This window comes from Zalophus californianus, chromosome 15 (assembly GCF_009762305.2).
Source record: "Zalophus californianus isolate mZalCal1 chromosome 15, mZalCal1.pri.v2, whole genome shotgun sequence".
NCBI lineage: Eukaryota > Metazoa > Chordata > Mammalia > Carnivora > Otariidae > Zalophus > Zalophus californianus.
This window is the reverse complement of record NC_045609.1, coordinates 79,788,027-79,810,839: the sequence shown is the minus strand read 5'-3', so window position 1 is coordinate 79,810,839 and position 22,813 is coordinate 79,788,027. Positions and strand designations below refer to the sequence as shown.

At 40.0% G+C, this 22,813-nt stretch overlaps 2 protein-coding genes across 8 annotated transcripts in view; one reads left to right on the top strand and one right to left on the bottom strand.

Moving 5' to 3' along the window:
- Window positions 1-6,000, bottom strand: part of ACADSB (acyl-CoA dehydrogenase short/branched chain) — a 29,423-nt gene extending 23,423 nt beyond the window's left edge. Inside the window, exon 1 of one of the 2 annotated variants that reach the window (XM_027586919.2) lies at window positions 5,865-6,000. In XM_027586919.2, the coding sequence (XP_027442720.1) occupies window positions 5,865-5,906 (42 nt within the window). In that variant the 5' untranslated portion in view covers window positions 5,907-6,000. The remainder of the gene's footprint in view (window positions 1-5,864) is intronic. The other variant, XM_027586941.2, reaches the window with a different exon arrangement.
- Window positions 5,876-22,610, top strand: IKZF5 (IKAROS family zinc finger 5). 6 transcript variants are annotated; one of them, XM_027586885.2, is made up of 5 exons: window positions 6,135-6,265; window positions 7,741-7,889; window positions 14,880-15,065; window positions 17,074-17,256; window positions 18,448-22,610. In XM_027586885.2, the coding sequence occupies exons 3-5, from the start codon at window positions 14,933-14,935 to the stop codon at window positions 19,389-19,391; spliced, it is 1,260 nt and encodes a 419-aa protein (XP_027442686.1). In that variant the 5' UTR covers window positions 6,135-6,265; window positions 7,741-7,889; window positions 14,880-14,932; the 3' UTR covers window positions 19,392-22,610. The 6 variants fall into 6 exon arrangements, with proteins under 6 accessions (XP_027442676.1, XP_027442711.1, XP_027442686.1 ...); XM_027586891.2 differs by having other exon boundaries at window positions 14,866-15,065; XM_027586897.2 differs by lacking the exon at window positions 6,135-6,265 and adding an exon at window positions 6,280-6,740.
- The last annotated feature ends 203 nt before the right edge of the window (window positions 22,611-22,813 follow it).

The following is a 22,813-nucleotide window of genomic DNA, read 5'->3' as shown; positions in this document are numbered from 1 at the left end:
AAATCCTCCCTTTGGTGGCAGGGGTTGCAATTTTTTAAAACCGGTTTGCCATTTGTCTTTTGACTTTGCTTATGCTTGTTTTGTGCTGTCATGCAGAAGTCTATGGTTTTTATGTTGTCAAAATTATTACTCTTTTTGGGTGATGACATCCAGCTTTTAATGAGAATGACATTCCTTACTCTAAGATAATAAAGGGATCTGCCCATGCTTATTTTTAGTGTTTTATATATTTAATTTTCTAATTTAATGTGCATTTTAATACTGGCTAATGACATCAGTTGCATGAACAGATTTCATTTTTTTCTAAGTCCTTTTTTTTTTTTTTAAGTAAGCTCTATGCCCAGTGTGGGGCTTGAACTCATGATCCTGAGATCAAGAGTGGCATGCTCTAGTGATTGAGCCAGCCAGGCGCCCCATAAGTCCTTTTTAACTTACAAGCCCATAAATATCATATGATGATTCTACAGCTCACCCTTGGTAGAGGGATCTTGATGGTATTTTTCATGTCCTTTTGCACTGTTAAACAAAATTTAACCAAGTAAATTTGAAGATCTAACTGGCTTTATTCAATGATTTGTGAACTGGGCAGCAAGCATCCCATCTAGTAAGCCGAGGGGAGCTTCACTGAGCTAAATAAAAGAAAGGTTTTCAAAGGCAGAGAAGGCATTTAAAAAAAGAAGAAAGTAATTTGTTATCAAGGAATGCACTGTTTAGGCAAGGCTGCCCTCCCTCCTAAGGGGAGCTGAAGGGGTCTCTCTGCATTTTCTAGTTGGACTTGGAAATTCCTAGTTGGACCAGGAAATTCCAAGTTGACCCGTTAAAGGTTACATTCCTGGGGGGTTGAAACTGCAGTTAAGTTAGGTGTTAAGTCTTGGTCCCCTGCCTTGGTGCCCTTAACCTAAACAACACCATTTTCGGCCTCCGGTTTTCTCTTTCACAGCACTGACTCAACTTTACAGACCCAGAAAAGGTAAAATAATATTATTTTATGATACAATTAAATATGTATAATCCACAAAAGAAGGATCTTTTAACCGTCAACAAACCAGAATCCCTCTCCCTCCGATCCTGCTGGAAACTAAAAAATATTTTAAAAGCAAATTAACACAGTGAGATATGATCAGATTGGTTAAAATAAAAAAGAAATCATAGTGACAATGCCAACCGATGGCAAGAATGAGGTGAAAGTAGCTCTCACACGCCGCCGCCAAGCACAGGAGTTGACAGGACCACCTGGAAACCTGGTCAGCAGTTTCTGTACAACCGTGCACTTCCCAAATGACCCAGCAGCTGTGCTCTTGACTATTTTACTCAGAGAAATGAGCCCTTTAAGTTTAAGAAAAGCCTGCGCGCAAACGTGCAGAGCAGCTTTATTCGTAAGAGCGGAACACTGGAAACAACCCGATTGTCTCTCGCAGGGAGAATGGTGACACACCCACGGTGTATCGCTCATGGTGGGGGGGGGGGGTCTGCTTGGAGCCCCAGGGTTGACAGAAAGGTTGTTTTAAATTTGAAGACATTTGAGATTCAACAAATGCCGAAACAAGCCTTCTCAGAGCTTCCTTTATCTGTCTAAAAGCAGTAAGTTTGGGGAAAGGGGGCCGCCGGAAATCCCTTTGTAGGGGAGTTTTGTGCAAAAAGTACCAATACCTGTATAGACAAATATTATCACCAACTTTCTTATCTCCTGCCTGTTCTCCTAAAAACCCATGCCATTCCTAAAAGCACTCTGTTTTTCCCTTAGAATCCGTTTCTGCACCTTCCCTTGTCCCTACTAAGGTATGGAAACCTTTAACCTTCACCTTTGAGAGAGCCAGCTACTTCTTCTGTTGGCTCCCTCATGCAGGTGAGATAAGGCTTTTCTTCGAGTGAATGTTTTTTGTCCTGGACTTAAATATCCTTTCCCTTCTTTTGGTCCAGTTCTGAATAAAGCCCACTTGTCACAAATCCTCCTCTAAGGGATACCCCACATTAATTCTCCTCTTTGCTTTCTTTGCCTGTCTGCCAACAGTCCCCCCAAATTGTCTGTGATATACTCCAAAGGCTCAGACCTATATCTCTGGCTCTGATTTTTCTACCAGTTTCCAGATCCCTTTCCTGCTCAGCTTCCAAAATGCTTCTAGTCATAAGTTTAATTGACACTTTTAGAAGTCTGGAGTCTAAAGCAGAATGAACCCTTTTCCTTTCTGTTCCCCCTAAACTGTTTTCCTCCAGATGCCCCAATCTTTGCGTGTCACAGAGCCACTCCATTTGGAAAATGTGGCATCCATCTAATTCCTCCATTTCAAGATAATGACCAAATCTTCTCAAGTCTTCCTTTATGAGCGCGTCCGCCATTCTAACCAGCAGTGGTATCACCTTAGCTGAGGGCTTGTTCCACCACAGGTGAACTTTTGAAGTGGTCTAAGTGGAACCTAACCTTTTGGGTTCCCTCTGCAAGGTACTAACTGTTTTATCCGGTAGGACCCTTTGGCAAACAGCAGCTCGGAATCTCAATGGCTCCTGCGGAAATCTTGAAAATCAATTTCTTTGGTCAACAAACTGGGTGTGGCAAATAGTAGGATGAGAGAGAGTTTTCTACCAGGTTATAAGGGAAAGTCCCCAATTTCCCACTCTTGAGGAGGACATGCAGAGCACAGGTCTATACCAATGGTTCTGAATAGGGGCACACTTTCGCCCCCCAGGGAACATCTGGCAATGCCTGGAGGCATTTTTAGCTGTGGCAGGGGTCAAGGGTGCTCAACATCCCCTAATGCACAGGACAGCCTCCCACAACAGAGAATGAATGATCCAGCCTTGGATGTCGACAGCGCCAAAACTCAGAAACCCTGGTCTAGCACTTAGGAAAAGGGGGGGTCAAGGCAATGTAAGCTGGTATGAAAGGATCCTGAAAGAAAGGAGAAAGCATCTTGCGGCTGCCAGAGAAGATCGTTATGGTTACTTAGTCTTCTTGGCACCAGAAAGAAAGAAGGATGGGAAACAAGGTCCTATTTGTATTTGCAAAAAAACCACTGCCATTTCTGTACTGATGAGTAATAACATTATGAATGCTTGTATTTTAGTAACCAAAAGGGCTGTTATCTGGGACTGTGGACAACCCTGTTAGAACACCGCTGCAGAACAAGTATGGACCTAACCACTTAACATGATAGAGACTTGTCTTTTAAACTCATTCCATCAACCTGCAAACTTGTCACATCAGCAATCCTACAATAATTATTTCTTAAACAAGCGCAGTATATTCCTACATCTACACCTTGGCGCATACATCTCCTTAGCCTATAATCTCCACCCCTCTGCTGCTTTACCTAAACCTAAGCCATCCCTTCTTTTGATGCTCAGTTCCAGCCCCTCGTTCTGTAAGCACATCTGTCCGTGCTGTTTATTTAACACTGGCAATAAATAAAATCTTCTACTGTCCTAATGGCATTTCTTAACACATATACCTGGTCTCTCCAATTAAAAATGTAACTTCCCTGAGGTCAAAGACCCTGTTGTAAACTTACAGACCCCTAACGCTGATCAGAGTACTTTGCACAGAGCAAAGACACCCCCCTCCCACCAGAGTTACTGGTAATAGATTCTGCCCGTATTAACAGTGAGCATTTACTGAGTATTTACTATGTCCCAAGAGCTGTTCTAAGCACTTAACATCTAACATCTCCCCTAATGCTACTGTTCTCCCCACTTTGCAGGAAAGGAAACAGAAGTACAGAATGGGGCAGTAACTGGTCTTAAGGTTGTCCTGCTACGAGGTGGTGGAGAGGGTTCAAACTCAAGTACTCTGACTCTAGGGCCTGGGTTTATGGCACACGAACAATTTCTGCTTATGCATGTACTAAGCTCTCACTGCCTAGACACACATAATGTCCGAAAAAAAGTGCTGCCGGTTTTCTTGAATAGCAAAAAGCTGAACAAGCTATAGATCTAGTTTAGCAGTTCCAGCCACTGGCAGACCTTCATAGGATTAATCGAACAAGGAAATATCACATCAAGAATATTTTTTTAAAATGCTCTCTTGCAAAATATCGAGTTGCCTAAAATGTTTTGGAACCACAGGGTGACCAAGTCAATTCCTTACAAATTGGATTGCCCAACCATAATGGGCATGTTCGTTCTAACGTATTTCAGGGACAACAAAGTCTTTCTGAGGAGGTAAGCATGGCTGAGTGCCCATGCTCTGACCTTACTGCTGGGTGAGAAGAGCACACTGAACACTCACTACCTCCCAGTGCCTCCTCATCTGTTAGATGAAGCCACTAATACTCGCTTAATAGTTAGAGGATATCGGGTGGAGGATATAAAATGCTCTGCCTATTGTAAATTCTCACTAAATTCTGCCTTTCCATTTATCTTCTTTTTAAAAAAAAAGATTTTATTTATTTGAGAGAGAGAGAGTGAGAGAGAGCATGAGGAGAGGAGAGGGAGAAGCAGACTCCCCGCTGAGCAGGGAGCCTGATGCGGGACTTGATCCCAGGATCCCAAGATCATGACCTGAGCCGAAGGCAGATGCTTAACCTACTGAGCTCCCCAGGTGCCCCTCCATTTATCTTTGAGAGGGACCAAAATTAGCCCTACTTTGCAATTCTCTACCCTCCATGCCACCTGCTGTCACAGCAATAAACCTAGATCATAGCTGATTCTGTACCTCCAAGGCTCAAAACCTTCAATGGTTCTCAACAATTCCAAAGGATAAACTCCAGCATTCCTTAAAATACCCCCAGTCCTCTTTTGCTGCAGTGTTTTCGCCAATTCTCTTCTCCTAAAATCTAAACCCAGCTTCCAAAGAGACTCTCTCTCCCCTATTTGTTTGCAGCAATATACTAATATGACTTTAGTAATTTTCTTAATAACCCAAGCCTGTAAAACAATCAAATAACATTAACTACCTCTAATTAAACAAAAAGAGTCCTACCTCTGGGCATAGCACTCACTGAAGTAGCACTATGAAGAGCTTTTAATTCCTTAAAGCAAATGCAAAGAATGTAAAAGTTTACAGCTAAGCAGAAGTCAAGTTAATAACGAAGAGGAGGTATTCAAATGTGTGACGGTTTTCTGGAAAGCATGCCCTAGGACGGAAGAGCTGAATTAGTGGAAATGTTTAATGTAATGAGAAAACCCTGACAAAGTATCAAAGAATCGTTTGGGCCAGTCGGGAGAGCAGAATTAGGTACAACAGGTGGATATTCCTGGGAGGCAGGTTTCAGCTCAAGTTCAAGGACGCCGGCAGGGAATGGGCACCCCTGAGCCATGCTGAGCTCACCCATGGGAGATGCTTGGGCCCCAGTCATAAGTTAAGGGGCAGAGGAAATTATCTAACTGGTCGGTAAGTCTGACCAACTCTGAGGTCCCTTCCTAACGTTGGAGCCCGGCCGCAGAAGAGAAGACACGGAAACGCTCTGCTCAGAAAGAGACTGTGTCTGCATTTTAACTATCTTTCTAGTTAAAATTGGGGGGTGGGGTGAAATGTAATAATTGGGGAAACGTGGCATCGGAGAGGTGACATCTCTGCAAAATGCCCCTAAAGATCCTAAACTCCGAGGCTCCCAGGGCCCAGTGGCTTGCAAAGGACAACTGGCAACCATGGCTCTCCGACTCCACACTCATGATGCTTGCTCCGGCAAAGAAGCTTCTAGAACAGCTCCCAGCTCCCTTCCCACCAGGTGCCACTCTCACCCCTCCTAACAGAAGAGGAGGTCGGCTCCGTCAGAGGCCTGGAGGGAGATCGGGGTCGCCACGCGGCGGAGAGAGGGAGGCTCCGACCCGGGACGTGCAGCGGGCTGCCGGGTCCCGTTAGGAGAAGCCCCGCCGCCGGGGCCAAGGTCGTCCCGGACCCCCAGGACACCCGCCGCCAGCGTACTCACCAGCGCGCTGCCACGCAGCAGCCGAGCCGCCGCTGCCTCCATGAGTGGGGCAGGCCAAGTGGCTGTGCCAACCACACGAAGTCGCTACTCAGTGCCTCCTGGCCGCGCGCCAGCGCTTGGGGGCGGAGCCAGGGCCTCGCCCCCGCCCCGCCCCCAGCTCACCTCCCTGGCCCCGCCCCCTCGTGCCTACGGAACCGCAAGACAGACACACAGGCCCTCTTCGCCTTTGCCCTGCGCACTGCTCACGCGAGACTTGGACAAGGCAGTGGGGCGGGAAGAGAATCGGAGACACAACAAACATGGCGGCGGCAGCGGCTGCGACGGTGACGAAGACAGCGGCGGCGGCGGCGACAGCGGCGTTAAACAAGGCAGTGGGAATTACTCGGTGCGGTGGTCAGGTGGTAAGTAGCAGGCTTCCGGCTCGGACGGCGGCGACACAGCCGAGCAGGACGGTTAAGAAGGAGCGGCAGGAGGCGAGAGCCGGGTTAGCGGCGGGCCGGCTGACCCCACCCGGGACTCAGTTTCAGCGGAGGGTTGGGCGTGGTCGGTCAGTCGGCAGGGTCACGACCCGGTACGTTCCTGGCCCGAGTGCGGAATGTGCGGTCTCTCGGTTCCAGGAGCCCCGAGGGAGCGGTGCCTGTGGCCAGGAGCTGGAGACTCCTGGGTAGGGAGATGCCTCTCGCTCTGACAGGTGGTCGTGTGCGGGTCTCCGCGAGGTTTGCGTCTTCACCGGGTACCGGAACCTGGAGGTCAGCGGAGGCGCGAGTCTCCTGGGTGCTCCGAATCCTGATGAGGATGCTGCCCAGACGCCAGTCCTGGGCTGCTCCTTGGGAGGACTTTTAAAACGTCTGTCTGTTATCTAATGGTCCAGCCTGGGTTAGTTTGTACTGTTTGTGCACTCTAATTCTGCGGAGTTGTGAGGTTTGGGGAGGGCTTTGCAGCAAAGACCTATTCAGGTTCATACAGGTTTAAGTCTCTCGGTAAACTGTAGTGCGGGTAGCCAAGCCGTGCACCTATTAAGTGCTCCTCTCACTGTGAATTTGAATTGAAGTTACACCGGTTCTAGCTACCACTAACTAACCACGTGGCTCATTTAGTGACCCCTTAATGTGCTGTTCAGAACCCTAAGGAGGAGTGACAAGCGGTAGAAGAAGTAAAGACACTTTAAATTGTGAGATCTAAGGAAATTCAGTTTAGAAGAAACAAAACTTATTTAAAACAAAATTTTAAACGTCTGGATAAATGGTATTAAAATTCCATTTGATTTTAATTGATGACGTGCCTTCAACACAGCTACAGTTTAATATATTGTTGGGAAATCGTTACAGGGAATTGAGAGATGTTTGGTATTTTTTTGCCCCTAGGGGTTCAAACTGCTTCCCAGAAAACCCTGTGTTTGAGGTTGTGATAGAGAGCATCATAAAGATGAGAATCAAATGTTCCCTTGTTGGGGGTGCCTGGAGGTTTTCTTTCTAACCCTTTCCCACAAATGTTTCCCTACAAGGCTAGTGCATTATTTTTATGCAACTATAATTGTTCAGTGCTAAGCCTGACCCTTTAAGTGTACAGTGCTGTGCACAAATGAAATTAATAACTTAAATTTAAGAAAGACATTAAGAGTTTGCCAAATATGAAATCTTAAGAAATCCGAGGGGGAGGAGTGGGAGTCAAATTAGTGCATGTTATTCTTTGGTGATTCTTTGGAGCTTTGTTGACCTGAGCCTGTTGCTTTGTTCTTTGATTATCTGTTAGATTAGTTTTCTTTTCTGGTAATGGTAAAATTGGCAGAAGTTATTTTCTTAGCTTATTAAACCTGTAGATGCTAATTAACTTTTTCTCATAAAGGTTTTGATTTGTGGTGTGCTTTTCTTTGCAGACCTCTGTATGGCTTTTCAATTTTAGTTGAAATTCCCTCCATGGCCTTTTGGAGTCCCTTGGTGTGTCTCCAGAGTATATTTCGATTACTCTACATTTCATCAATGTTGGAGTGGCAAGAAAAAAGAGGAACTGATTTGGGGTGAAAAGGTTAGAGTGTGTAGCTCCTGTTTTGGATATCTTTTAACTTTATTTTACTTTTACGTGTCATGTTTTCTGATCTCTCAAAGCTTTATAATGTCCCTTTTTGCGTTCAGAGAATTTTTTTTTTTTCTGTAATCAGAGGAAATGTGCTCTAATTGTCTTTGAAGGTCCATGTTAACTCTCTATACTTAAATCAGTCCTCATTTGTTGGGCTTCACCATTGATGTGTATTCTATGGCAGAGTAAATCTTTCAGTGACCATAATTATTGGGCTATAAAAATAAGCACATCTATTGAACTGTAATCACTTTTTTTGTAGAGGCCTACCTAACCGCCAAATTAAGCTATTGTATAAGTAAGTTAGTTGCTAAGTATTCTACCTTATGGTTAGTAACCCCCAAATGGTACGTGAATAAAATAGATCTTTCTATTCCCTAATCGTGTTGTTCTCAAAATTCTCCCATAGCTTTTAAAAAAGATAGACTTGGGGAAGAAGGTAGGTTATAGAGATTCTTCTAGTTCTTATGTCACTGCTCTTTCATAGTTGTGGCTGTCTTCTAATTCACATCGTGGTGCCTGTTTTGTAAGTTCCTGGTTAAGAGGGTGTGTTTGTGTGTGTGAGAGAGAGAGTGTGTGTGAATCAACAACTTCCCATTTATAATGTGAGACTGAAGAACTAATATCAGAAGACTTCATACAAATAAATCCTTTATCAGAAACCAAGGAAAGTCAGAATAGTTTTAAGTTAGTGGCTTAAAGGTAAAGAGGTTTTTATGTTCTTCTGGGCTAGCAAAACTTTTTTCTTAAATATTTCTTTACTTCACTAGTGTAGGTAGCGCCTGGTTGTTTTGTAAGAACCTTATTTTTGAGCCTTGAATGGATAATTTGGGAGAAACTATTATTGTAAAAATAGTTCAGGTACATTCTACCCAGTTTATACAGACATGTGCCTACACCTCATGGAATCCCATACTAGACCCAGCTTAACTTTAATCAGGTAATCACAGGGAGGACTCAAAAATTTTGCCATATCATAAGGAATGATAATCATACAGTATGGGAATAATTCTCTGGTTGATATAATTAGATATCATTTAGTAGAAAGAGTAGATCAGGCTAGGAATATACCACCCAAATCTGCAATAAAATTGGAGAACTCAAATGCTTCTTTTTCTGATGACATGATTTTACATATTGAAATTTGTGTAAGTTATTTTTTGACTAACAAGCTCCAAGATGTTAAATTCGTGGCTCACGGAAAAGATATCTTCAGTAAAAACATAGTTTGCTGATGTCCTAAAGTAGATTTTTATGGTATGTTTGCAAAGGTTTTTAAATTTATCAGGGTCTTAGGGGCATCTCTGGATTTCAGTTGATTTGTGGAGTTCTTAAACTCTCAGTCAGAGAGCGCCTGGGTGGCTCAGTCGTTAAGCGTCTGCCTTTGGCTCAGGTCATGATCCCAGAGTCCTGGGATCAAGCCCCGCATCGGGCTCCCTGCTCAGCGGGAAGCCTGCTTCTCCTTCTCCCACTCCCCCTGCTTGTGTTCCTGCTCTCGCTCTCTCTCTCTCTCTCTCTCTGTCAAATAAATAAATACAATTTAAAAAAAAAAACAAACTTGGAGTCAGAGACTGATGATTACTTTATTAAAGACAGGAAGATGTCTTGGATATAAAACCTTTACTTTCTTTTGATACTAGGAAGTCTGTAGTTTCACAGTTATTGTTCTTTTTCTATTTACTGTTGCTTAGAAATAGTGACTTGAGATGGAGAAAGCTGGATTTTGAACCAAAGGCTCCATTCACATTCAGGCAAGGGCCTGTCCTGGGCTGTGTGTGTGTGTGTGAGAGAGAGAGATGTGACGAAGGTCAGGTGAGCACAAAAAATGCTTAGGGATGGAATGACACTTAATTTTTAAGTGATTGCAGAATGTCTGAGGTTGAAAACCATATCAATATATTTAAAACTCTTAAGAACAGATTTTTTTTTTTCATATTTACAATGTTATCTTCCCTTTTTTCATTGGCATTCTTTTTTTTTTTTTTAAGTCCATCATGCATTATGATTGAAAATCAGCACACAATTCATGGCAGAGAACGCAGTGAAAGTTATAATGTGACAAGGTGATAATAGCCAAGACTGTCAAAATATGCCAGCCATGACATCCACAAAAGTAGTTAGGCTCATTTGTGTTCTTAAAACTTGAGATGCATGTATAAAAATACCATTTTCTTTGCTTGCTTACTGGCAATCTCATGCATTTTTTTTCTGCACTGTCACATGTTCTCCTGTAGCAGTGTTAGGCTTTCTAATTAGGAATTGGTAGGATTTATTTTGCTTATTGAAGCCTATCAAAGTATATTCAGATATTTTCCAGTGGAAACATCTCAGTTTTCATATGAACTGATTAGCAAGAAGTGATGCCAAGTTGCAAAGTAAATACCAGATTTCTTTCTTAATTACAACTTTTATAATTAGGACACAGACAATCTATAGGGCCTTACCAATCAATCCTCATACTTTTACTTTTCTCCTTTTATTGTGGGGGCTCTTCCTTTAATGCTGTGTTGAGTAACAGTAGTCACAGCACTCATCCTGGTCGTACTTAACCTTGATTCTAAAGGGAATGCAGCTAAATTTTCTCCATTCATTGGTGTAGGTTTTTGGAAGATATCCTTTATCAGCTTGAGAAAGTTAAACATTCCAAATTTGAATAAATGATTACTGTTATTTCCTTGCCCCTAGTGTTGCCTTTGGACTCAGATGACAATCCTATTGTTTTTCTTATGTGGGTGGACTGTCTTTTTTTTTTCTAGGAAGTTTTATATTCTCTTTGTCTTCTTTGAGGTTTTAAAATTTCAAAATGTGTCTAAGTGTTTTATCATATACTGTTTTGCATTCTATGATCCTTTTCCATCTGAAAGGAGTCTTTAATTTTGGAAATTTCTTGATTGCTGTTTTTTAAAAAACCATTTCTCTTTGTTTACATTTGTTTTTCTGAAACTCATTTTAGAACTCTGCTGTATTTCTTACCTTTTAATGCATATTTTTACATTGTTTCCCACCTGTGTGTGTTCTGTTGTCCTTCTTTCCTTTTCCTTTTATTGAGATACGATGTTACTACAGATTATTGTTGATCTTAATCTTCTACAGATTATTGTTGATTTTATTCTTAATAATCTGGCTCACTCCCCCCCCGCAACCAGAGGGCAAATTTTTTTTTTAATTTCATTTATTTATTTGACAGAGAGACAGCGAGAGAGGGAACATAAGCAGGGGGAGTGGGAGAGGGAGAAGGAAGACTGATGTGGGCTTGATCCCAGGACCCTGGATTGTGACCTGAGCTGAAGGCAGATGTATAACCAACTGAGCCACCCACGTGCCTCCAGAGAGCAAATTTTAAAGGACAAATGAACAGAATCAACAGTAGTCACAGAACAAATAGTAATACACTGATTTGGGAGCAGAGGGAACCAGTTCAGATAAGCCTGGTAAGATGAGAAAAAGCAACTGAAACAAATTTGTTCAGAAACCAACAATAATCCTTAAAATTAAGAAAGTTGAGCCAGACCAAAGCAGGTGATTTAAAGAGGTAGTGTAAAAGAGTAAAATAAGATATGAGTTTGGGAAATTACAATTTGGGCTATATGGATTACTGAGATGAAGGTAGACCATGTTCGTTTCATTGTAACTAAAACGAGAGCTTACAAGGCTCAGTTGATGAGCTGATTGATAGAAAAAGGGAAAAAACTGAATCTGGAACAGAGGAATGTTTTCACCCGAGGTATAACCATTTTTTGCTGCACAAATAGCCGAGAACATGCCATATACTACAGGTGTTGGGAGATACTTTACATATAGATACTTGTAAAACTTAAAACAGCACTGCCAGTTGGTATTATTATTACATTTTACAAAATAAGAAACTAGAGCTGAGAGAAGTTTCTGTTCAGAGTCTTCAAGCTAGTAAGTTTGGCCTAATACTGTAATACTCTGTTCATCCAAAGGATAGACTTTCAGTGGCCTCAGTTTTCTAGAAAATGGTGAAAAGTGGTAGTGATAATAATACCTTTTAAAAACCCCTAGACATCTTCTAAGAAGGGTGGAAAAGAACTGTTCACAAATGTTGCATTGTTCAGGAACAATGCAAATTTGGTCACCTGCACATTCTTATTTGGATAAATATGTTCAGAATAAAGAACAAGTTAACTGTGAGGAGAGAGGAAGACAAGAAATACAGAAATTAAATAAATCAGTAAACAAGAGAAACCAAAAACAGCCCTTCATTAGTGCCTAAAATATCACTGCATTGTTGTACAGTACAGTACCCTACAGGAGGAACATAGTCAAGGGCTAGTCTATATCTAGTAGAGTGCTAGTTAAGTTAGGTAAAAACAGAAGTTTTGGTCTTAAAACATCAGTCAAGCTACTGTCAGTTGGGAAATGTGCTGTCGGTGAAGCCCTCTCATTTCTCAACTCCACAGTTCTTTCTTTGGAAAACAGGCTGAAAAGTACTCAGAGTAGTCCAGACATTCTCAAAGAAGAAGAACATAACTGGTAGACTTAAATGACTGAGATATTAAGATTTTTATTATTAGGACTGGGTGGTATTGGTGTGAGGCTAGACAAAAATAGACCAGTGGAACAGAATAGAGAATCCAGAAATAGGGTCACATATATATAATCACCTGATGTAGAAAGGTGGTAATAGAGTCTAGTGGAGAAAGGCTGGTCTATGAAATGCATGTTGCTAGACAGTTGGTTCTCTTTGGAAGAAAGTATATTTCAACTCTTAAAGTATACATACACAAAGCTCGGTTCCAGATAAAAATATGAAAGGTAAAAAAAATAGTAAAGCTTTTAGAAGAAACTGCAGAACATCTTCAAGGAAGATGTTGGCAAGGACACAACTCTAAATGTAAAGGAAAGAAATGGGTCAGTTGGACTATGTTAAGAACTTCCATTTATTGGGTTATCTTAAAGAAAGTGAAAAGGCAACCAAAGAGTGAGAGAAGACACTGAAAATATACATATCTGATAAAGAGCTCATATCTAGAATATTATAAAGAACTCTTAGATATTAACTAGAAAAAGACAGAAAACCTAATAAAAAATGAGCAAAAGACTTGAACAGATACTTCACTGGGTATGAAAATAGAGGGTATCTCTGTGGCTAATTAACATAAAAAGTATACAACTTCATTAGTTATCAAGGAATGGAAATGAAAACCAATGTGATACCGTGCACCCACTGGAATGGCTGAAATGAAAAAGGCAAAAAATAACCTGCGTGTTGGCAAGGATATGGAAGAACAGAGTTCTTGTTCATTGCTGATGGGAGTGTAAATTGTCATAAGCACTTTGAAAAACCATTTTGCATTGTCTAAAGGTGAATATATGCAAGCCCTGTGACAGCAATTTCAGAAGTCAGGGTAGTGGGGCCCTTGCCGGGGCTCTGGGGGACCAGTACTGGAAGGGTCCATCCTGGGATGCTGGTGGCCTTCTGTTTCCCGACGTCGGTCAGACTTCATGGATATGTTCACTTTGTGATGACTTGTTGAGCTCTACCCTTAGGATTTATGTGCTCTTCTGTGTGTATGCTGTGCTTTGAGAGAAGTTCAGCATATATGTTGAGAAGTGACTGATCTTTAGCTTTAGATTCCATTCTACTGGCTTTTAAAGATGAGGACTTTTTAAGATAGAAATTACTTATTAATAATAGTTGGAGTTTAGGGAAAAAATGAGCAGAAGACATATTTAAGAAGACCTTGTACATTTGCATAAAAATTTTTACTGGGAGAAAAGACCTTTGTCTCCTAGGTTGTTCTTACTAGAAAACTTTTTGGTTATTTGATTTCTGAATTTGGGCCATAAACCTATGTGAAGACCAGTTTAGTTTGTGATAACAAAATCTCATAGGAGATTTTCCTCTACATTAGCATCAGAATTTTTTTTGTTTTTGCAATAATCATAGGGGTGCATATATAGTTTAGAATTAGTTTTCTTAAATTTTCTTTTTAAAAATTATTTATTTTTTATTATGTTCAGTTAGCCAGCATATAGTATAAGTTTTTGATGTAGTGTTCAGCGATTCATTTTTTGTTTTCTTTCTTAATTTTTCCCCTCATTCTCAGAGTGAATAGGATGATGTGTGGTGGTAGAGGTGGTGATTTGGATTTCCAAGGCAGAGGTCAGGAAACTATAGCCTATAGGCTTATCCTGGCTCAAGGCCTGCTTCTGTAAAGCCTTATTTTGGAACATAGCCATACTCAATTTGTTCACACATTATTTGTGGCTGCTTTTAGCTAAAATGACAGAGTTGAATAGTTGGGACAGAGACCTCATGACCTGCAAAACCTAAAATACTACTGTCTGGCCTTTTTACAGAAAAGGGTTGCCAACCCCCTGTTCTAGAGCACCTATTTCTAGAGCATTCATGCGAACCCTATGATTTGAGAGCCTTTGCTGTCTGAAATGATAGTCACTAGCCATATATAGCTATTTCCATTTAAATTAATTAAGGAAAATAAAAAACTCAGGTCATTTGTATTAGCCACATTTGAAGTGCTCGTCGCTATGTGTGGCAAGTAGAACTCTATTGGACAACACAGATATGTAACATGTCCATCTAGAAAATTTTCTTTGGCCTCGATTGAGCCACTTTTTTTTTTTAAACTGTCTCCTTCATTGATAATCCCTGCTGCTGTGCCTATTTCTTTCATGTGGACTTATTTTCTCTTTTTTTCAGTCTTTGTAATTTTTTTCCATCCTCTTAAGACTGAGTTTGGTCCCAGTTTATTTAAATATTAATTATAGTAAATTTTCACAATTTTCTCTGTGTTCTCTCGTTCACCAAGAAAATAAGATATTTGATGGCAGGTACTGTATTCTCTGTTGCTTTGTACGGTGCCTTGCACATAGTAATCTTTGTCACTGTTGTTTTGATATATACTGGATCTCCCTAAATAGTGTGACATTATTTCAGTTTTTTCCCCCTAGGCATAACAAACTGTAAACTTCAACAGAAAAAAGAAAAAAAGGATAAAGCAAAGATGGGTGAAAAGAAACCAGAGCCTTTGGACTTCGTGAAGGATTTCCAGGAGTATCTGACTCAGCAGACTCATCATGTGAACATGATTTCTGGATCAGTTAGTGGGGACAAAGAAGCAGAGGCTCTTCAGGGAGGTAGACTCATCTTAATACTATTAAATAATTCATTTTTCATAAATATATTAATACTTGTGTGTAGTTATCTGTACGGTGAGGACCACTAATCACTAATGTGAATCATTCCATTTTTACTTAGACACAGGGCAATTTGTTTTCCTTTTTAAACATGTCAGATTTTAGTTGAGGGAGAATGAAACTTCCCAAGGGCCCAACATAGTCTAGAGAGGCATTATGGTCTTGTTGGAAGGTTAGGAATTCTAAATATCCTTCCCATCTTCTAAGTTCTATTAGCTAACAGTAGACCCAAGGAACCCAATGCAGGTAGAGAGCATCAGCTTCACTACACAAAGGATTTGGCCAGTGAGAAATCTGGATTAGACCAGAGACACAATAGGGGTTTCTTTTTCTTCTCTCTTGAAATGAAGAAAGGGCTGACCGTGTTTACTTCTCTAGACAGAGAACCAGAATAGGGAAAGCAGCGACCCTCTTGAGCCTGCTACAGATAGACTTTTGTCTGGTTTGCTTACCACACAGACTGGAATCTGTTCCTGAACGGAGCTCAGGGGTCAACAGACTACAGCCCATGGGCCCCATCTGGACTGCGAATTGTTTTTGTATGACCGGCGGACCAAGAGTGATTTCTACATTTTAAAATGGGGAAAAAAAATCAAAAGAATACTATAATATGTGCAAATTATATGAAATTCAGACTTCAGCATCCATAAAGTTTTATTGAAACATAGCCACACTTGCTTGTTTACATATTTCCTGGAGCTGTTTTTGTGCCATAACAGTGAAGCTGAGTAGATCTGGTAGAGAACAGATGGCCCACAAAGCCTAAGGTATTTAGTATCTTATCATCATGGGAAAAGTTTGCTGACCCTGATGTAGATAGTCTGTGGCCTTGTTGTCCAGGAACTAGCAGCAGAGACCAGGCATCACCTGGGAGCTTGTTAGAAGTGTAAATTGTCCGTCCCCACCGCAGATCTACTGAATCAGGATTTGTGTTTTAATAAGCTCCCCACATGATTAATATACACATTGAATTTTGAGAGTCACTGGCTTGGGAGAGAAATCGAAGATGGGGACACCGAGCCTTGTCCCTCCAATGTAGTGGCACCGCTGGATATTGGATTTGCACCCACCAGTAAAATCACTTCTCCTCGTGAAGCGGGGGAGGAAACAGTGGAGGAGGGGCTTGACTTGTTCATACCAGTACTGCTATTTCCTGGGGATAGAGTAGAAGTGTTTTTCCCAAGAAGTTGTGGGAATAAAAATGTCCCTCCTGAAACTCTAGTGTACAGATTCCTGGACTGAGATTCAAGAGACCAGGGTTGTACTCCGCACTGCTTGCTGGTTTTCCTGATAATGAACACTTGCTCCTTCAGTTTCTTTATAGATACAAAGAAGTAGTTGGGTTAAATTAAAAGCAAAGGGCTAGACAAATATCTTTTAGCTTTCAAATTCTTACAGTTCTAACATTCAGAGGTATCAGATATAGTATCTTCCTTTATGTGCCTAGTTAGAATTTTAAGATCCTAAATGCATCCCAGAATCTAGACCATGTATAAACCAAATAAAACAGGGCAAAACTCAACATTAATTGCTTTAGATGACAGTAAACTGAGTTAGGATTTGGGGAAATTATCATGACTGCCGATTATAATACTTGTAGAAGTGGCTAGGATCTTAAACGTGTATTGCTTTGCCATTATGGTTTACTCCCCTCTGTTCTCCAGACCTGTCAAAAAAAGGATAATGCCCTATTCTCTTCTTCAGAAGCATGTTGAGGACTGATAAAATTTATGTGTAAGTAATTTGAGGTCCCCCTATAAAATGTTCTCAACAGAATACTGCTTTCGTATGAAATTAACCTCTGTTCAGAAGGGTCTGTATTTTCTGAGTTAGGTTTTGTGCTAAGTAAGCTGTCAATTTATGAAAGATTTTCTACCACTCAAGACTAAAATGCTAAATTGAGTTGATTCTGAGATGCATAATTTTTTTTGCTATACTTTGTTTATAGCTGGAACAGATGGTGATCAGAATGGACTTGATCACCCATCTGTTGAAGTTTCCCTGGATGAAAACTCAGGAATGTTAGTAGACGGGTTTGAAAGGACCTTTGATGGGAAGCTCAAGTGTCGGTACTGCAACTATGCCAGCAAAGGAACAGCCCGGCTTATCGAACATATTAGAATCCACACAGGTAATGGCGAAATGGCTGGAGAAGGCACTTCTTTGGGGGCAGGAGAGGGGCCAAGGAAGGCAAGTTGATCTGATGTATAAGTAGTTCTGATAGTTTAAAATTGAAGGTTGATACAAGGTATGAATAAATGGAGAAGTTACTCCATTTTTTCAAAACATTGGCATAACAAGATACAAATGGGAAGTAAGGCCCCTTCTAGAGCTCCCCCTTCCTTAGCCATCTTTCTTCTTGATCCACATCCTCTCTCACCATCTGTCTGCTTCTAAGGCTGGGCAGGTTAATGCCGAAGGTAGTGTGAAGTGATAAAATGTTTTCATCTTTATCCTTCTAAGTATGTTTCAGTTTCCGACCGGGGACAGGGCTTTTATACAGTTGCAGACTGCACCGCTGACCCTTAGGGCTCACCTTAGTCCTCCCACCTTCTGAGAAGCCCTCTTAACTATGCCCTGCCCTGGCCCAAGACCTGGTCGGATGTCCCACTCGTTTGCCCTGTGGGGTCTCATGCTGTGTCTGAGGACAAGGCTCATGTCAGGGCCATGTTTGTGCCCGCAGAGCCTAACAGAGCATCGGACACATAGTAAGGACTCCGTACTTATTTGTTATGTGATTGACTCCAAATACTTATTTTACATATTTGCGCCATTTTCAGCTAACGGCACTGACTACAGTTGTCCCTTTTGGCAACTGAAGAGGAGAGGAGGAAGGTAGAGGTGAAGCACTGGCCATTTTGAAGGAACACTTTGCATAATTCATATTTGGACTGGGAAGCTCATTTCCCTTTTGAGCTTTCTATTTAATAGAATAACTTTTTAGAAAAGTTTTTTTGTATTTTTCCCTGAGGAAGGGGTATTTGTGTGTGAATATGTTTGAAGAAGTGTTCATGTATAGATGTGCTCAAACATAACTGACGTGTACTTTTGATAAAATCATTATTATGTAGGGAATATTATTGTCAGTTTTGCTACTCTTTCCCCAGATGCCAGTTGAAGCCATAACAATTTCTACAGTATACTGACTAAGAGAACATATCTATAGATCTCAAATTGTTGCTGATGAGTTAAGGCTTTAAGTTGACAGGTTTCTTTGCAAAGAAACCTGATCAGTTTCTAAGTCTAATGAATGGACAACACATGAAACTTTCCATAAATGAGCTACTCTTGCAGTTTCTCCCCCATTTTTCTTTTTAAACAGGTGAGAAACCTCATAGATGTCACTTATGCCCATTTGCATCTGCTTATGAGCGTCATCTGGAAGCCCACATGCGTTCCCATACAGGAGAAAAACCATACAAATGTGAATTATGTTCCTTCCGCTGCAGTGATCGAAGTAACCTGTCCCATCATCGAAGGCGCAAGCATAAAATGGTACCAATTAAAGGTACTAGGTCTTCCTTAAGCAGCAAGAAAATGTGGGGAGTTTTACAGAAGAAAACAAGCAATCTGGGCTATAGCAGAAGAGCATTAATCAATTTAAGTCCACCTTCCATGGTGGTTCAGAAGCCAGACTACCTTAACGATTTTACCCATGAAATCCCAAATATCCAGACTGACTCCTATGAAAGTATGGCAAAAACCACATCAACTGGTGGCCTACCAAGGGACCCCCAAGAACTCATGGTTGACAACCCTTTAAATCAGCTCTCAACCCTGGCAGGACAGTTGTCTAGTTTGCCACCAGAAAACCAAAACCCTGCATCTCCTGATGTAGTTCCCTGCCCTGACGAGAAGCCTTTCATGATGCAGCAGTCCTCTGCCCAAGCAGTGGTTGCTGCCGTGTCAGCAAGTATTCCTCAGAGCTCCTCTCCCACGAGCCCGGAACCTCGGCCGTCACACAGTCAGAGGAACTACAGTCCGGTGGCAGGTCCGAGCAGTGAACCAAGTGCCCACACAAGTACTCCCAGCATAGGAAACAGCCAGCCGAGCACTCCAGCTCCGACCCTCCCGGTCCAGGACCCGCAGCTTCTACACCACTGCCAGCACTGTGATATGTACTTTGCCGACAATATCCTTTACACTATTCATATGGGATGTCATGGGTATGAAAATCCTTTTCAGTGTAACATATGTGGTTGCAAATGTAAAAACAAGTATGATTTTGCTTGTCATTTTGCAAGGGGACAGCATAACCAACACTGATTGAAAATAATCACATTATGCTTTACTTGGTTTTACCTTTTTGTGTTTTATAGTTTTGTTTATTGGGTTTTTTTTTTTCCGGGGGGGGGGGGGGTCATTCCTAATAAGGTGTCTGCTAATTTAAAGTCTATATATTTATAGAATATAAGTTTGTCAGTGGAAACAAAAAAAAATTTTTTTTTTTCTATAAAAATCTGGTCAGGCTCATTTATGTATTAGAGCAGTGAGACACGTTGGTGTCTGTTTTTTCCTTTCACTTAGTTGAGAACTGGAGTGCAATCATAATCCTAATAGGTATTCATTTACATTTCCCATACTTACGGTCCATAAACACTTCAGAGCTTACTGATACTCTTGTATTTCAACATATACATTCAGCTAGATATTACTTCTGCCATATTCAACATGGTAGAATTACTGTCTCTTACAAAGTCTATTACAGTTTATTTCAGTGTTTAGTAGAGGAATTGCCTTTAACCTCGTTCTTTGTCAACGTGCTGTTTCATTCACATTGCTGAATGTTCACAGTACTTTCATTTCACCTGATAATCACAGAGCTATTTAGTGTAGCAGATCCTTCTTTTTTTTTTTTTTTCCTTAAGGGGAAATGTAAAACAGGTCATTCTTTTTAAATTCAAGTTATAAAAATATGAGGCAAAAGTTCTGAAAAGAAATTGAAGCCTACATTGAAAAATGGGTTTAATACTTAAAATACCTGTTTGTTCAATTTCTAGTTTAAATATGTCAGTTTTCCATTGGATTCTTTTTATTCTGGTTTATTGTAAAAACCACATGAAATGCTAGAAATATCAGGATTATCTCTAAAGATGCCTTTTTTTTTTAATTTGCATCTTTCATTTAAATTCTTCACTCTGACATTATTATTAGTGTCAGGTGAGGTTGACAAGTATACTGAGAATCTGTTATTCCTCTTATTCCTTTGATGACCAAAGAGGTACAGTGGTAGTCATCTACCTTATTCCTTGGAAATGCAGTCCTTCAAAAGAAAAAAAAAAAAATCTCTGAAGTTTCCATTTCTTGCCTTCTATCCATTTACTGCCTGTAATTTCCAAGAAGAGGTGGGTATAGAAACACATGGGAAAATAGGATGGTGAAGTAATACTTAAAAAAATGAGAACGTGTGTCCACCAAAACAAATTCTGGTTTTCCCTTCAGAATTGGCCATTTAAAATATTTTCTGTGAATTCAGCTTGTAATGCTTATTTGCAGTTCTGCCAGTTTTTCAAGGATAGTGACAAAACTAGAGACTGATGGAATCGTCGCCTTAGTAGGAAAGGGTACAAAAGTGGGAAAATAGATATAAAATGCATTTAAATGTGATAATTTGTTTACAAAAATATGACTTACTAAACCTAGAATAATTTTGAATAGGAGGCTATTGTTTTTATATTGTGTAATAACTAGCTTACTCTAAGAGAGCTTGGTCAAACAATAAAATATATTGTTACTAACTGTTGGTTTCTGTGTACTTTGGAAAAGTTTCATTTTTAATTTGGTCCAAATCTTGGAAGTGTTGCTAATCGGCTTCTTAAAGAGAATACCCTAACTATGAAGCATTTATTAAGCAAAAAGGACTTACACTCTTCTATAGCAAATAAAAAGGGAAATGTTGACAGTAGGCGTTCACCAAAACCCCCACGTGCCAAGTTAATGAATCTTCTGCCCTTCTTTCCAAATGCTAGAAAGCCATTAAAATGAGTTCTCGTGGTTTAATATCCAGTCAAAACTAACCTCAACAGCATTGTTCAAAGAGCAGCAAAGAGTCTGTCAAAACTATAAATAACTCTCTCCCTTGTCAAATCTGGGGCTTCTGAATCTACAGTTGTGTTTCTCTTGTTGCTTAAATCACTCATTGCTCAGATCAGCTTGAATGCAACCATTTCCAAATGTGGAACTTGGCTCTAGTATTTATTTATTGCCAGAAACAAACAGGTTGCTGTCATTTGGAAGCTTTTGTAATTATTTTCTTCCTTCTCACTTTTATTCTTCACATAAAAGCAATACCCCAAGATAGAAAATGAAAGCTTTCATTAAAGAGAGAGAACCCTCTTGTTAAAACCAGTTTCTTAACTCTATATTCTGGGCCAAATAGTGACACTTTTTTTCTGGCAACTAAAGATAGATGTTTTGAAGGTACATTTTAATTTAAACAGAAAATATCTTTTTTCATAATTAAACTAGAATGTATAATTCTAATTTTCCTATGACTTAAAAGAGCACAGTTGGTATCCCAAAGGTGTCAATGCTTGAGAGCTACAACTAATTCTAAATGCACTAAAGTTTTTGAATCAAATCTACCTTATAAACTTTTTTAGTATTGTATTTTTAAAAAGATTTAGGATTTTATTTAAATTTTCTGAGTTAAATTTTATACATGGAAAGATGATACTATCTTCCATTAAGTGTTGAATACGTTTCTCCCATTTTATTTTTAATCAAATATTTTATAGAAATGAGCTGCTAGGAAAAGTTGAACATGAACTATTTATAGTACTTTGCTGTTAACAGGCAATGTTCTGAAACTAAATGTATTTTTGTTCAGTGAACATAAGTTTAGATTTTTAAAGTTGGTAGATAATTTATCTCCACTAATATTTTTTTAAGAAACTGTGAAGAGATTAACAGGGAAAAATTTCATTTCAGATTTTACTAATACAGTATGTAGCTACAACTTCTTGAAATTCAAGTAAAGGCTAGACTTTTACTTTGAATACTTTCCAGTGCTATTTCATTTTAGAAATAAGTGTTTGCCATTCATCTGCAGAACTGTTTGACAAAGGGAATATTACTTAAGAAATGTTGAGATAAACCTCATTTTAAGTTCTACAAAAATATTTATCAAGTGGATGTATTATTTAAAAAAAAAAAATTCCCTGCTAAGGACTTTTTCATTAAATAGTCTTAGAGGGTATATGATTTCTAGAACTTGTTTTTGTTAATATGTGCTTTGATGTAAAGAACATATTTTGTATGCAAAACATAAAACTTGAGTATGGTTGCAAAACACTATATTGTTTAGGGATTCCAGAGAGAAGTTCAATGCTGAAATAACTATATCTAGTCTGTAGTTCCTGTTGTGAATGAAGCTTTGCTTTTGTAATACATGAATAAAAAAAAATAACTTTCTATTGATCTCGATTTTTCTTCTTCAAAACTAGGATCCAATTTTTTAGTAATTTTCCAGTATGTAAACTGTTAATAAATTAAAAAAAAAAAAAGGTTTTATGGCTACATTGGTTTGAATCTGTAGAATGCCTTACCCATGAGAAGATCGGTCACATGAGTTAAAGACAAAAACGGCTCCATGCACCCACACCTTGTCTCCTTCCTAGTCTTTCTGCTTTCCTGAGGAGCCATTCAATAAGACCCCTGCCCCCACCACCCCCACCCTCAGGGTTTGG

Coding starts and splice junctions, on each gene's coding strand:
- IKZF5 (XM_027586875.2), top strand. CDS start 5,905: ATGAGTGGGGCAGGCCAAGTGGCTGTGCCAACCACACGAAGTCGCTAC. Junction 6,266..14,879: donor CTCGGTGCGGTGGTCAGGTG/GTAAGTAGCAGG, acceptor TTTTCCCCCTAG/GCATAACAAACTGTAAACTT. Junction 17,257..18,447: donor ACATATTAGAATCCACACAG/GTAATGGCGAAA, acceptor CTTTTTAAACAG/GTGAGAAACCTCATAGATGT.